Here is a 14158-nt window from a genome sequence, read left to right as displayed (position 1 = left end):
AGGCATAACTATGAGGCGAGTGCGAAAGCTCCTCACTGGGCTGAACCTCCATGATGAGTGGTTAGCAGTGGTTTCTTAACCACTGGCCAACCAGGAACACATACATAAACTTAACAGGAAAGATAGAACCATGTGTTGAGATATAAACAGCATACATAATTCTTTTTTCACAAAGATAAATCATGCTCACCGTTCCTCAACACGCACCTCTGAAGGCGCCACTACAAGTTATTCCTGCGGTTCAGATAGAGCTGCGTAACCAGAGCTAAGGTGGTGCGGATTAAACGCTCGCCTTGATGTGGAGTTCTCCATGTAAATTTCCATACAGGTCAGCCTGTGTCCAGTTTGAGTGAAAGGAGGCGTGCACAAACCGTGCTAAAGTTAACTACAGAGATCAATGTGGTGCCATGTGAGGCAACGAGCAGAGGCACTAGCAGTGTGATTGGTCTGTGCTCTGGCTTTAAATGCATCAGCTATAAATGTATCTTTAAGGAATAAAGTGAAATGCTGAGAGTAAAAGAGATGCTTACAGTCCAGCTTAAATAAAATTAAAAAAAGAATATATATATATATATATATATATATATATATATATATATATATATATATATATATATATATATATATATATATATATATATATATATATATATATATATATGGTGAGGCGAACCAACCAGACATAGTCGTGGTGGATAAACAACAGAGGAAAGCCGTTGTGGTGGATGTGGCAATACCAAGTGACTGCAACATCAGGAAAAAGGAGCATGAAAAACTAGAGAAATACCAGGGCCTAAGGGAGGAACTGGAGAGGGTCTGGAAGGTGAAGACCACAGTGGTGCCTGTGGTCATCGGGACCCTCGGGGCAGTCACCCCCAAACTGGAACAGTGGCTACAACAGATCCCAGGAACAACATCAGACATCTCAGTCCAGAAATGTGCAGTCCTAGGCACAGCCAAGATACTGCGCAGAACCCTCAAGCTCCCAGGCCTCTGGTAGAGGACCCGAGCTAAGAGGAAGAAGAATCACCACCCGCGGTGGGTGAGAAGGGAATTATATATATATATATATATATATATATATATATATATATATATATATATATATATATTTATATATTTTTTAAATTATTATTTTCCTAAAAACAAAGATGAGCAATGCTTACCCTGGCAGGGGTGCTAGTAAAGCTTGGCGGACTGCCAGGCTTATAATACTATAATACACAAGGGGAAAAGCTGGATTCTATTCCGAAACTACATGCAAAAATATGGTAAAACTGGTATGTCATAATAATAAAATGGTCAAAAGGTCATTATATTGCTGCGTCCTTTTGTCTGCTCATGCATTGTTTCATCTTATGTACGTAGTCCTAATGTATGTCTAATGAATTAAACATAACCTAGTACCAAAGTGTAATGATGCACAACTTCAAATATTTACCTTTTCTTATTTTATTCTGATGAAGAAAAAGTGCTAATAAACAAAGACCAATGTAATAACAAAAATCTTTGACAATTCTGATTTTGTTTAAAAGTCCTGTTTGAATAATTTTCTTTATCCAAATGCTTTCTATGTTGATGTTAAATATTTTTTATATAGGACTAGTAATATTTAAATTATAATAATAGTAATCCATTAATTTGTTTTCTCAAAATGCTTGTCCTGGCGATGTCTTAATGACATTATTATTAATAACTATAATAATAATAATGATAGGCAAATCAAAGAACATGAAAGCTTAAAATAATTACTGTTTTTTAAATGTTATACTACTATAACTATACTATAACTATAACTATTAGAATACTAAGTTGTGCATTGTGTTGTGTCTGACTGCCATCGGTTACGCTAAATATAACTTTTGTTTTGTTTCCTTATTTATTAATGCAGTCTAAATATCCTATTTTGTGCTGAATAACCAAAGCGGATCTACACAGCAACGTACCTACGTTCCTTTATATGTTTCTCTGTGTTCATCAGAAGTTGCTCCCTACTTGCAAGGAGGAGAACGGGGGCAGCAGGTGGTGCTGGAGGGAAACAGGCTGGTGCTGACCTGCCCAGCTGGAGGCAGCTGGCCTTTGCAGTACCGTTGGACTCTGAACAACACTAACATCACAGACTGGACACCACAATACAGGTCAGTTTCTGGTTTTCATGTTTCTGGTATTGATTTCTCTCTCTAATCCTGGAATGCATGTTTCTTTCCAACTATTTTTGTAGTCATTTTTAATAAGTTGGAGAAAGTCAGAGCTTTTAAACAGTAGTACCGAATTCTAAAAATTGATTAATACAGTTGCATTTGCACCATGAGAATATGTATATTATGCATTGGGAAAAGAGGAGTAACATCAATCGATATTTCTGAGTTATTTCTTTGCTTTTCACTCTCTGCCTCTCTTCCTCTGTCTCCGTCTCCGTGTCCCAGTGTGAGTTGGAGGTAAAAGCTAAGCTGTGCCTTTTGGCAAAACTGCAGCTGTGAAACAAAATTGTTTTTCTCATCATTCAGAAAGAGGAGGAATCTTGGGAAAGCATACACACTGAAGGAGAAAAAGGTTGAGCCAGATTTTGTAGGCAGACAATTGTCTAAGCCAGGAGGCATTGTTTAGCATTGGACTGCTATCCGTGTTCTGACCACTTCAGTTTGGTGAGTCAGGCCTGTTCTGAATTGGCAAAGTACTGTGAAAATGAGTGGCCAACGCTGATATTATAAGCCTGATTCACCTTTATAACTTTACCTTTATGCTTTTGTGCTACTTCAATGTACATTCAAAGATAACGAGTTGTGTTGTGCTTTATAGCTCAGTTGCTTGTAAGAATACATTTTGTCGTTCTTGTTTCTCCTTTCTTCATGTTGTTTACTCACTTGGATTTTTAACAGCTTTTGTTTCATAATAGTTTTTAAATAATCAGTCACAGTGACTGATATTCCTGTTAACCACTGCACTACACTTTAATGCTAATTGTGTGAGCTTCATCTCTGCCAGATGAACTCATTAATCTTTTGATTTTTTTTTTTCATCGAAAGTATTCCTAATCAGTGCACTAAAGTTTATCTGTGTCTTTTTATTAGAGGTGCTTCCATTGCCAATGAGAATTTCTTTCATATTTATATTTTTTCTTCCCTTTGTGTGGAAAGTACTCCAGAATCTGTAATTCCTTCTGTATTTAGCAGTTTCTCTCAATAGAAAGTACTCTTAGCCCCGTCCTTATGTGTTTAATTTATTTATTTTTTTTCTGTAGTCATCCCAAATGTTATCGGCCTTATCTCTTTTGTTCCAAAAGAAATACTCCTGCGGTGGTGGTTTAGATGTCTCTTTAATGAGACATCTGATAGACTAGCTACTGGAGTAATTTTATGAACACATTTTGGTTTTCCTTCCCATTCAAACAATGTCTTGCCCAGTGACTCTGGTTCTCCTTCCTATTAACATGTTTAACCAGGATTAGTGATTTCTGCAGCCCTTGATTCAATGCAGTCAGTTAGAAAAAGTTAGTTAAAGACGTTTTTTGGTATTTTACCATTAGCTGAAATTAAAATGTATAAAAATGAAATCTTAAATATAATTTGTGGCCTTATTAAATCTGACTGTTTTGGTTCGATATGATTCAGACATTAATAAGCCAATGAAGTCTGATGAAGTTCCTTGAGGTGACATTTGCTTTTGAATTGGCGCTTTACAACTTCATTAAAATAAGAAAGGTTTCAGTTTGTTTTTTAGCAGAAACAAAATCAGTACATGTATTTTCAAATACATGTGTCACAGTGTTACAAGAAAGAATTTAAATTTCAAACTCTTAAATAGACTAAAAGATTAAACTAAAAATATATATATATATCTACTTTGATGTGCATGAGTGCTTCTCCTTGCTGATTCTCTACCATCATTACTCTTGATTACATTTGACTTTCTGCATGTTATAGGGCATGACTAATTAATAATTGAACATTTGGGGGATTGTGCTTGCAGGTGAAGATGTTCCAGGCCTCCCCAGTTGATGATCAGTGCTGAGGAGTCAAAGTCATTACTAGGCCACCTATTGTAACATTAGGATCAAAAATAGTCTCCATGAGTTAAAATATAACAGCTGAACTTATTTTGTCATACTAGTTGTGACTGACATCTGTCATTTATCTAATTATATCTGGTACTCTCAAAGAACTGGGGTGGAAAGCTTTTGCTTCCCCAACATTAAAATCTGTGAAATCAAGTCCAGTTTTCAGGATGATGTTGAGTGATAATTTTCTGCAACACAGAGACTAAAAAAAGGCCACCTCTACACCAAAAAGTTGACATTCAGGCTCATTCAACCCGGGAATGGCCTCTGGGTACTTAGTTTCTACACGGTTGTCATTTCTCAAACATATTTTGTGAAAACAAAATAAATAAATAAAAACAGCAGAGTCCTTTGCCTTTAATTCAACTTTCTTCTTGTCACACTCACATAAAGTTAATATTTTAAAAAGAAGTGTGTAACCGAAAAGGTTTTACCCAAGTCAGACATTTTAAAATGTTGTCCTGGATACTGGCCAAATGCATGCAAACTATTGAATTCAAGGAAAGTTACAAAACAAACAAACAAACAAAAAAAAATCAAAAAAATATCCTTGCTAAATTTACTAGCATTTAGGAAACACAATTTGAATAACTCTACCTGAACTAAAACATGAGAGTTTTGGTCAGATTTAACTTCAAACAGTGAGAATACATGTGTTAGTGTCTTTTTATTTGGTGTATGTAAATATCTGGTTCTAACTGTGGCTGTATTTTATGGCCTTAAAAGCCATTTTACATATCTAATTGGAATGTAATGGCAGGCTGACAGAGATGGAAAGATTCAGCATTAGACAGCTTCCAACATGAAAATCTGTTTCTGGATTAGAGTTGCTGCGTAATGTGTCATTCCTGATTCAAGCTGTCTCTGCGCCTTTGATGTACATGCAAGCCTGCTTGTCTATGTGTGTGTTGGTGTTTGTGTACTTTGGCAGCACATTTCGACAGCCTGGGAGTTAAGTACTTGGCTGTCCTGGTATTCATAATGAGCCCCAAAGCGGTGTCCAGTTTGACTGTGTCTATCCAGCTTCTGTGTGCATGTGTGTGTCTATGTGCGCTTGTGTCTGTGCATTTGTCCAGCATGGCAGCAACCTAGATCCGATGCCAGCTCTTCCATTACTGAGGTGCTGTGCATTAAAACCTCATTAACAACCCTTCTCAGGAAGAAATACATGGGCACAGTTAAAAAAAAAAACCTCAAAATATTCAAGCACCCACATATGTTTGTTCTCACAAAACATAAACAGATGCAACCCAGCAACCACAGGGCCAATATATTTCCTCTATCAAGGTTATGGATGCAAATGCCCAAACAGACCTCCTTCTATTTCCTAGAAACTTCCCTTTGTTATTATTTTTTCACAATTCTGAGAAATGCACTCAGTCTCAGAGCTATTTTCTTTATCTCTGTTGTCCTTTAGGTTGTCTGTGCCATCTCTGCAGAGGGCTGATGCTGGCTTGTATCAGTGCATGGTGAGGAATAGAATGGGGGCTATAATACACAGGAGAGCTGAGGTACACGTTGCTTGTAAGTATATTAATATGCACACATTAATCTAAACTCTACTCATAATTGCAGCTGTTTACATCGCTCTGCAGTTACAGCAGTCTCTTAATAGGCAAGTGCTAAATAAGATTTCAATAGAATAATGTTTGCAACTTTTTAACTGTCTGTTTTCACCTGGTGAGGAACGTTTATCCAAGAACCCATTTCTATGATTTCATCTTAAAAGGGTCCCCAGAATTTTTTTAATGGAAGTCCAGATTTATGGCCTTCATTTTCCTTTTTATTCATACTTCAGTGGGGAATTATTTTACCCAGTAAAATAAAATACATTATACATTATGAATATATTTTTCACTTTGAACAGAGACTTTCTCCTAAATTCTTTTTCTTTTGCAATCAAGAAATGCAAGGCTTTTTCTGACCAACCAGTAAGGATTTGTTGATGCCTGCTCAATATGAGGGATTGCTGTAAAGTCAACAAGACAACACAAGTGCTAGGTGCTTGTCCAAGAGGAATGAATGTATGGATGTTTCTGTGCTTAAATAGAAACTTTATCTAAATGTATGTATGACTGAATTGAAGTTAATTTTTTTTGTAAAGTGCCTTGAGACAACATTTGTTGTGAGTGGGCACTACAAAAATAAACTGAATTGACATTAACTGATCAAGCAAATTCTTTATATCCTTGCGGCTTATTTATGCCACCCTTCTTTAATTTTTTTCTTAACATGTAAAATGTCAAACAGACTCAGTCTGATGTTTCACTGCCTATGGAGTTGTTTGCTTTGAGAGCAACTGTGTGGCATTGCTGATGCACTTTATGAGTGCGGTAAAAGGAAATTCACATTCTAAAATCCTAAAATAATTATTTTAGAATGTGGATTTTAAATACATCAGACCTCCCTAAGATGCTTATAACTGCCTATTCTAATTGGTCAAACACAAATATACCTCAATATGCATTAATACAAACAGTGGAAAGAATCTTAGCACATCTCCAATCTTCATTATCTTCATTGTGCTCCTGGATTAGCTGCCTAGCAAACATGTCAAGTATCGTTGCTCAAGGGCAGGAATGTCAAACTCCAGTCCTCAAGGGCAATAGACTGCAGGACACCGGCATGTGCCACAGGTACAAAACACTGGAATGAAATGGCTTAATTATCTCCGTCTTGTGTAGATCAGTTCTCCAGAGCCTTGCTAATGACGTAATTATTCTATTCAGGTGTGGTGCAGCAGAGGCAGCTCTAAAAGGTGCAGGGCAGTGGCCCTCCAAGACTGGAGTCTGACAACTGTGCTCTAAGGAGTCCAGCTTCTAAAGCTGCATTTTCCTGGAGTTATGTTCCACAGAAAGATGGGGGCCTACTGTAGATATTAGTAAACATTAGATTGCATTATGACTTGTGATATTGCAAAGGATTTTACATAATCTTGAAAACAAATTGCATTGTCAAGCTCAAAATTGTTTCAAATCTCCTTTATTGTCTGCACACTAACAACACTTATATTCATTCAAGTTATTTACCAGAACAACAAATACACTAATGTTAGAATCTAAGCAGATATTATTCTTACAATACAGTTGTAAGAATAATATGTATATATATAAATAATACAATTTATATCATTCCTATGCTGAGTTAACCCTTTCTCTTTTTTGTTTTTTTTACAAGTTCTGGGAAATTTTGCTTCTGGGGAGCAGAGGAAGACAGCGACTCAGGGACAAGCCGTCATCATCAGCCCACCTCCGCTGGCTTCATTCCCCCCACCCCTGGTGACATGGTACAAAGACGGACATAAGATCATCCCCAACAACCGATTGTAAGTTATTTTTTTCTAACTCTTTCCTTCCTCACTCGCCAGCACATGCTCATACTGCTTTTCAATTCAATTCAAAAAATAAAAACTTCACTTCAAAAAGACTTTATTAATTCTAAATTAAATTAAAACAATTTTACTCTGACATGCATATTTTTGAGTGCTCTTTGCCTCTAACAAAACACAGCTTTTAGATAAAATCTGAATTTTGTATTTCTCATCCCTCAGCGCTGTATTAATTTCTGTGCTCTGGAAGTCGTTGGATGGCAGTTGTCATGAATAATAAGCTGTTTAGATAACTGACCATTTTCATTACAATGGACTAAGGACATTATCAAGAAGAGATTAAACTGAATTTTCTATTAATCTAATCTAGAAGCTTAGCAAATTAATTTGTTTGCAAGGAAGATGTTATTTTGTATGAATTAGTACAACTGAAACGTGCGGAGTCCTTTGATGTCTCATGTAGATTTATTTTAGTCCTTTGTCTGATAGCATTGTCTGGCTCCTTTTGAAATGCCTCCAAATGTGTTTTATTTCTTAGCAGATATCTTTTTCTGAATAATAACCACAGTGCTTTAATAATGAAGGTAATCTTGACAGATAAAAAGACCTGCTGTGAAAGGTTTTCTGGTGGAATTTTGGAATGTGTGTGTCCATTTTGAAATCGCTCTTCAGTGAAATTGTTTGCTGAAACTGAGTCCTTCTCTCATTTTTGTTATCCTACTGGGGATAACCAACTTATCTCTAAGTGCAATTACTGCTTGCTAAAATTGAAAAAAGTAACTGTTAATACACATTACACATTTCATATGCATAACCTCTTTAGAACAGTCTGAATCTTTTTAACTTTGCTGTTTATATATGGATAAAACTGAATAGTTCTCCCTCTGTCACCTTAATGTATCTTCATGGAGCTCACTGATGGTGAACTGCAATTATGTTTCCATTCCAAAAATCTGTATGCGTTTACTGCCAGACCAGTATATTTACTGAGCCTCGTCTTGGTTCATTGCAAAAGAAACAAAACTAAACTAAACAAAAAAAACATCTTGTGACAATGCTAAATTTGTGGACTACTAGGTTTAAGCCAACAGATACTATTTTTATTATTTCTTTCATTATTAGGTGGTCAAATATTGATAATCAAATAAATGATCACATTTCATGTTAAAGGCCGTGTATCACTCTTACAACTTATTTTCAATAGCCTTCAGGCATGTGACTCATGAAACTTACATAAATTTTTGTGATCCAAACCAGAAAAAACATAAAAACAAATTAGCTCTGGGCAGAGAAAAGATGCCGAAAAACTGTGAAGCTAAGATTGGTCAACACATAGCAAAATTTGAGTGAAGATATCTATGGGATTTATTGGTCAGCTGATCATACTGTAAGGATTGGGTTTTTCTGTTTGTTTATTTAGGTTTTCGTGTCTATTGAGTCTCTGTGTTGCCCTGTCTATCTCTGGCAGACATTGGTCCCATTGCTCTTGATTGGTCCCAGCTGTGTCTTGTTTCCCTGATTACCCTCTGTGTATTTAATCCCATCTGTGTTTCTTGTTCCTTGTCTAGTTGTGTCAAGTCTGTCGTCGCTGTTTCCATTTTGAGTACCCATTACCAGTTGCTACCAGATTCTGAGCTCCTTTCCTGTGCTCATCATTAAATCTGCGTCTCCCTCCCCACTCTACTACCGCATTTCATGACACATACCTGTCAAGTTTCTCGTTTTAGCCAGAAAACGAGAAACATCGGATAATTTACAGGAATATATTATTAGTATATTCCTGTAAATTTCTCCTATTATAAAATAATCACTTTTTGCCCCGCCCCACACTCTTACAGTAGCACTGGCCAGCAAAAACGTTACTGTATTTTCAGTCCAAAACTTGACAGGTATGCAGCAAATCTGTTGTCTGAGTGGGTGTATCAATGTGAAGGAGGTCCAAAATATATGGAGGGGTAAGGTTGTGGACAGCTTTGAAGGTAAGGAGGAGTATTTTGTAGTTGTTGCGAAATGAGATGGAAGCCAATGGAGCTGTTGTAGAACATATGTGATGGATAGAGGGGTTGGTGTGATGATATGGACAGCTGAATTTGAATCTGTTTTAATTCATGGGAGGTTTTCTGTGGCAGGCCAAAGAGAAGAAAATTACAGCAATCTGAATGGATCAGAACAGCAGTGGAGTGAGGAGTGACAGAGACAATTAATATTTCAAAGATGGAAGTAGGCAGATGAAGTGATATTATTGACATGGAGGTGACAGAGAGACTGCAGTCGAGGATGACAGCCAGACTCTTGACCTGAGGGGAGGGAAAGATGAAGGCGTTATTAACCAGAATGGAGAAGTTATGCAGTTTAATTAGTATTGATTTAGTACCAATGAAAAGAAGTTATGTTTTATTGTAAATTAAATTAACTCTTGAATGCCTCAGAGTTCTCTGAGATGAGTTTGAGGAAATACAGTAGCAGGTCAGAGGGAGGTCTGGGTATCTCTGCTTAAGCTGTTGCCTCCAAAACCCAACCTTCAGTAAGTCATAGAAATAACTAAATCTCTCGTTTTCCATCTGAAGTGTTAATGTGATCAGGATGTAGATATTCATGTAGATGAAGATGAAATATTCTTCTTCTGATTTTTATGGAGCCACTGATGCACCACGATTCATGCTCAACACTTCCTTTGACTGCACTGAAAAAAACTAATTTTCAGTTTTTTTCCACAACTCCCTTCTTGTCTCAGCAAGAAATGTAACAACCCCCCTCTTTCTTTTGCTGCATCTCTTAACTCACTCTTTTCTACCTCAAAATGTATTCTTCTTGTTGCTTGGTTCTCTTACTTGCATAGTCTCTGTTATTTTTGCAGCTTTTTTCTTGCTTCAGATGTGGCTCAAAAGCCACAAACTTGTGTTCCTGAATAAACTGCCTAACTTCAGAGGTGTAACGTGCAGATGTGCACTTGGATGTCATCCATCTCTGCAGGCCGGTTCAGTTCGGCTTGAGCATCTCTGAGTGTGCTCATGCGTGGCAGAAGGCAATGCAGTGAATATTTGCACATTTCATCATGTGTGACTGTCTGGGTGCTGAAGTGTTTGTGTGAAAGGTTATAATTGGCTGATCCCGCAGTCCGGTGCGACATGACCAGATGGTGTCTGGTGTTTGGCTGTCTTTGTGGTGACCAAGTTGATGATGTCATTTATGAAGTTTATTGATCCAATATGCATGACTCCCAGAGTCTGTAGCCCTGTCCCGCTGTCTGTGGTCTAGCCTCTGTCCCACTGCTCAAGATTTATGTCAACCTGCCTGCCTTTAATGGTGCTCCGCATACCCAGAGCACACACAAAATCTGTATGTCTCCACTTTCCCAATTCTTGCACTTGGTGGAGGTCGGTGAAGGCTCACAAACTCCCCATCCGTCAGACTGGTCATCGAAAGCAGAGCAAGCTGTTTCTTCTCATTCACTCTGCTCTAATCTACCAGTCTTTGTTGTGATGTCATCTTCAAAGTCACAGTCCAACTGATATCAAGACATGCAAAGAGTTTACAAAGTTGCTGCTTCCACCCTGCTACCATTTCCCACTGCACTGTTCCTGCAGTCTGAAATCTTTTTATTAGATGCCAGACAAAGAGCTGGAAGGATTAAAGTCTTCTGTATGAAGGTTGTTTGGTTCTTGGTCCTGTTGTTGTGCTCTGATGGTCAGCTGGCTAATAGCGCCTGTGTCTCACTCATAAGAAAGACAGCAGAGATGAGTTGTTTGAAAGCATTTATTTAATGAATACAAAATCAAAGTAAATGATTTCACACCAACACTAGTTTGAAACTCAGCATACATCAACATATATTACAATATAATCAAAATGTTCTCTTATTGGAAGAATTTGCTTAAAAAAGTAAAACTCAGAGATTCATTACAAATATATATTTTCTTACCTCCTATTGTTTAAATTTTCATGAATGGCTGACAAAAGTGATTCACATGTTGCTATTTTATACCACAACCAATAACTGTGTCACCTTCAGTTGTTATGAAAATTTTTTATATAGCAAAAATAGCTTAAAGAAAGAACTTTGACTATGCATCAACGCTATATCTGTTGCCTTGAAATTGGCCTGTGTCTCTTAAAGAACTTCCTGCCCTTTCCAACTCTTTTCCTTCAGTATATCGTCACAACAAAGTTGTTCCAAGTTGTTTACAACCGGTCTTAGGAACGTTTTACAGATTCATTCAATACATTTGAATGTTATTGAAAAGACCATTTATGATTGGAACTTCATTAGTAAGTGAAATACTTTATATAAATAATTACACAGAGATTGATATTTGAAAGTCTTGATTTCTGTTAATTATAATGATATTCTACGTTCGGCCAGTAAAAATTACATTTGCAAGTAAAATAATAGAAAAACAAATTTTAAAGAAAAAAATGTGGGCTTAATGAAAAGTATGTTTAAAATTTACTTAAAGGTTATTTTCAAAATTAATCTGACAAACAAGACTCATCAGGACATATATTCTAATTGATTAATTATGATCACATGTAGTTCTATGATGAGGTTAGCAGACACACAGTCCCACCAGGTGTTTGCTAAATGATGCTGCCACTAGTTTGAAGGAGTTGAGTGGGGAAGGTGAGGGAAAAGGAAGCTCAGCTGGTGACAAAATTTTCAACCTACAGAAAAGTAATAATACATTTTACTTTTAAGTGCCTTTATTGTATGAAGGTAAGGCAACAAGAGAGATTTTGGGTATGTGTTAATCAAAGGAAAAATATGCTTGAAGAAGCAGACAGACAGAACTTCTGAAGGAAGTTCTCCAAACTTCTTAAGGAAGATTCACAAGCTGAGTCCTGCAGCTGAAGTCAGTGCTTCAAAATCACACACTGGCTGCATCCAGAATGTGGGCTTCCACCCCATGGACAGGATTCAGCTTCAGCAGTGTCTTACTTGGACTAAGGAGACAAATCTAAATCTGGCATCCCAAAGACCTCTATTCAGGTGAAAATAAATATTGCTTCTTTTTTATTTAAATTAAGGTAATAGAATCTGGAGGAAGAGTGGAGAGGCACAGAATAAGTTCCTCGAAGTTCTTTGTGAATTTTCTCCAACCACGGGTGACTTTTTGGAGTCATGTCACCCATGTCATTCCCTGGAGTCATGTTCCAGAGAGAGGAACATGAGCTCCTCATCCTGCTTTGGTGTTTGTTCAGTGGCTTTTCTGAAATCCACTGTCACCCCAACTGTCTACCAGACATTTTATAGCACTTCATGCTTTTTTCTACTGAGAGATCCTGGTTTCATTTCCCACCAGGGATGGCACTTTCCCACACTACCAAAGGTAATAAAAGCTGCTTCAGTAACCATGGTGGTACTGTGCTTTGTTAGTCTGACCTGAGCCGTGTTGAGAGTCTGAGAGGTACTGCTGAGGAAGTTGATACATGAGAGCCAACAATGAAGGTGACCTGAAGACAACCATCAAAGCAATCTGGGCTTCTATTCCACCTCAGTATAACCACAGGCTTATCGCCTCCATGGCAATGCAGTAATTCCTGAAAAAGGAGCCCCAGCCAACTGTTTGAATGCATACACTGTATGCATTCAAACTGTTTACAGTATTCAATCATACAGGACATTTTACAGTATTCAATATTTTCAATATTATTTATCTAATGTAAAGATGTATTTTTCTTACTCAAAATATTGTCTTTCTTCTCTTAACCCAAATCATTCCCAGATGAGAGGGGATGTTTAGTCCCTCCAAAGGGAACATGATCAGATTTCTGATCACCTCAACCGATTCCATGTGCTACAGAGAAACAACAGCCCACTGAACATCTCCTCTCTCTGCTTCATAAGGATGATTTCAGCCACCCATCTGAACAAGCTCATTTTAGCTAATTAGATCATGGTATAAATACTGTGATGCGAGATCTGTGGTATTTGTCTCAAGGTTTTTATCCAGTGAGAATCTTCCTCATGTTTGCTGCTCTCTCCCTACAGCGCTGCCACTCTTCTATGTCCACTTCCATAGTATTTTTCCCCACTTTTCCTAATATTGCCACATGGCCTCTGAGCGTTGGACACGTAGTGTCGGTTGGACATCTCAGTGCCGCAGACACTGCTATGTGTTTTGGCTGCGACCCGGAGCCCAGGCTGAGAAGTGCGAGCTGCCACTTTTAATTAGCTCTGCGGCCTGTGGCAGATGGATGCGAATCGGCTGTGATAGCCAGCAGCTTTAAGAGGACAGGCAGGATGAGGAGAATTAGAACTCTCCTTTCTTCCACTGTCAGGGCCACATGAAGTCCAGATTGATCAAACAGAAGCAGTGATCTGTGCAGAGGACTGACAGGAGAGACAGTGAATATTTCAGTTTCTTGTTGCTGAGGAGTTGAGTGTTGTGAAAAGCGCTGTTGGAGAAGCAGCAGGGCCTTACAGGAAATTCTCTTTTTTTTTATCAGAGCAACTCTAAGCTTCCATATGCCACATAGATGTTTGTTTCACAATAATCATTTATTTTAATTTGTCAAACACCACTTTAACAGAGGGAATGATTCATTATTTTACCCTCTGTCCATCACACATGCAGTGGATGTCTGAACAGAAGGAACTTTTTCGGTGTCTGAATTAACAAGCAGATGTTGTGTGTTTGTGTTAGCGGGTACGTGCACATGAAACTTTTGTGTGTTAGTGATGTTAAGAGAAAAAGCAGCATCATTTGGATGCTTAGTCAAAGAATATAGAAGCTGGTTCCTTTCACATTCTGAAAACATAAAGATTTTCCAGC

At 37.6% G+C, this 14158-nt stretch overlaps 1 protein-coding gene across 2 annotated transcripts in view; it reads left to right on the top strand.

Annotated features, from left to right (window-relative positions):
* Positions 1-14158, top strand: part of LOC122829010 (protein sidekick-1-like) — a 403194-nt gene that overhangs the window by 198510 nt on the left and 190526 nt on the right. For both annotated transcript variants that reach the window (XM_044113150.1, XM_044113152.1), the window contains 3 exons: positions 1982-2138; positions 5475-5581; positions 7235-7382. In XM_044113150.1, the coding sequence (XP_043969085.1) occupies positions 1982-2138; positions 5475-5581; positions 7235-7382 (412 nt within the window). The remainder of the gene's footprint in view (positions 1-1981; positions 2139-5474; positions 5582-7234; positions 7383-14158) is intronic.

The sequence above is a fragment of the Gambusia affinis genome, linkage group LG04 (genome assembly GCF_019740435.1).
Source record: "Gambusia affinis linkage group LG04, SWU_Gaff_1.0, whole genome shotgun sequence".
Classification (NCBI taxonomy): Eukaryota; Metazoa; Chordata; class Actinopteri; order Cyprinodontiformes; family Poeciliidae; genus Gambusia; species Gambusia affinis.
The sequence above is the reverse complement of the archived record's forward strand: the minus strand, read 5'-3'. Positions and strand labels throughout refer to the sequence as shown.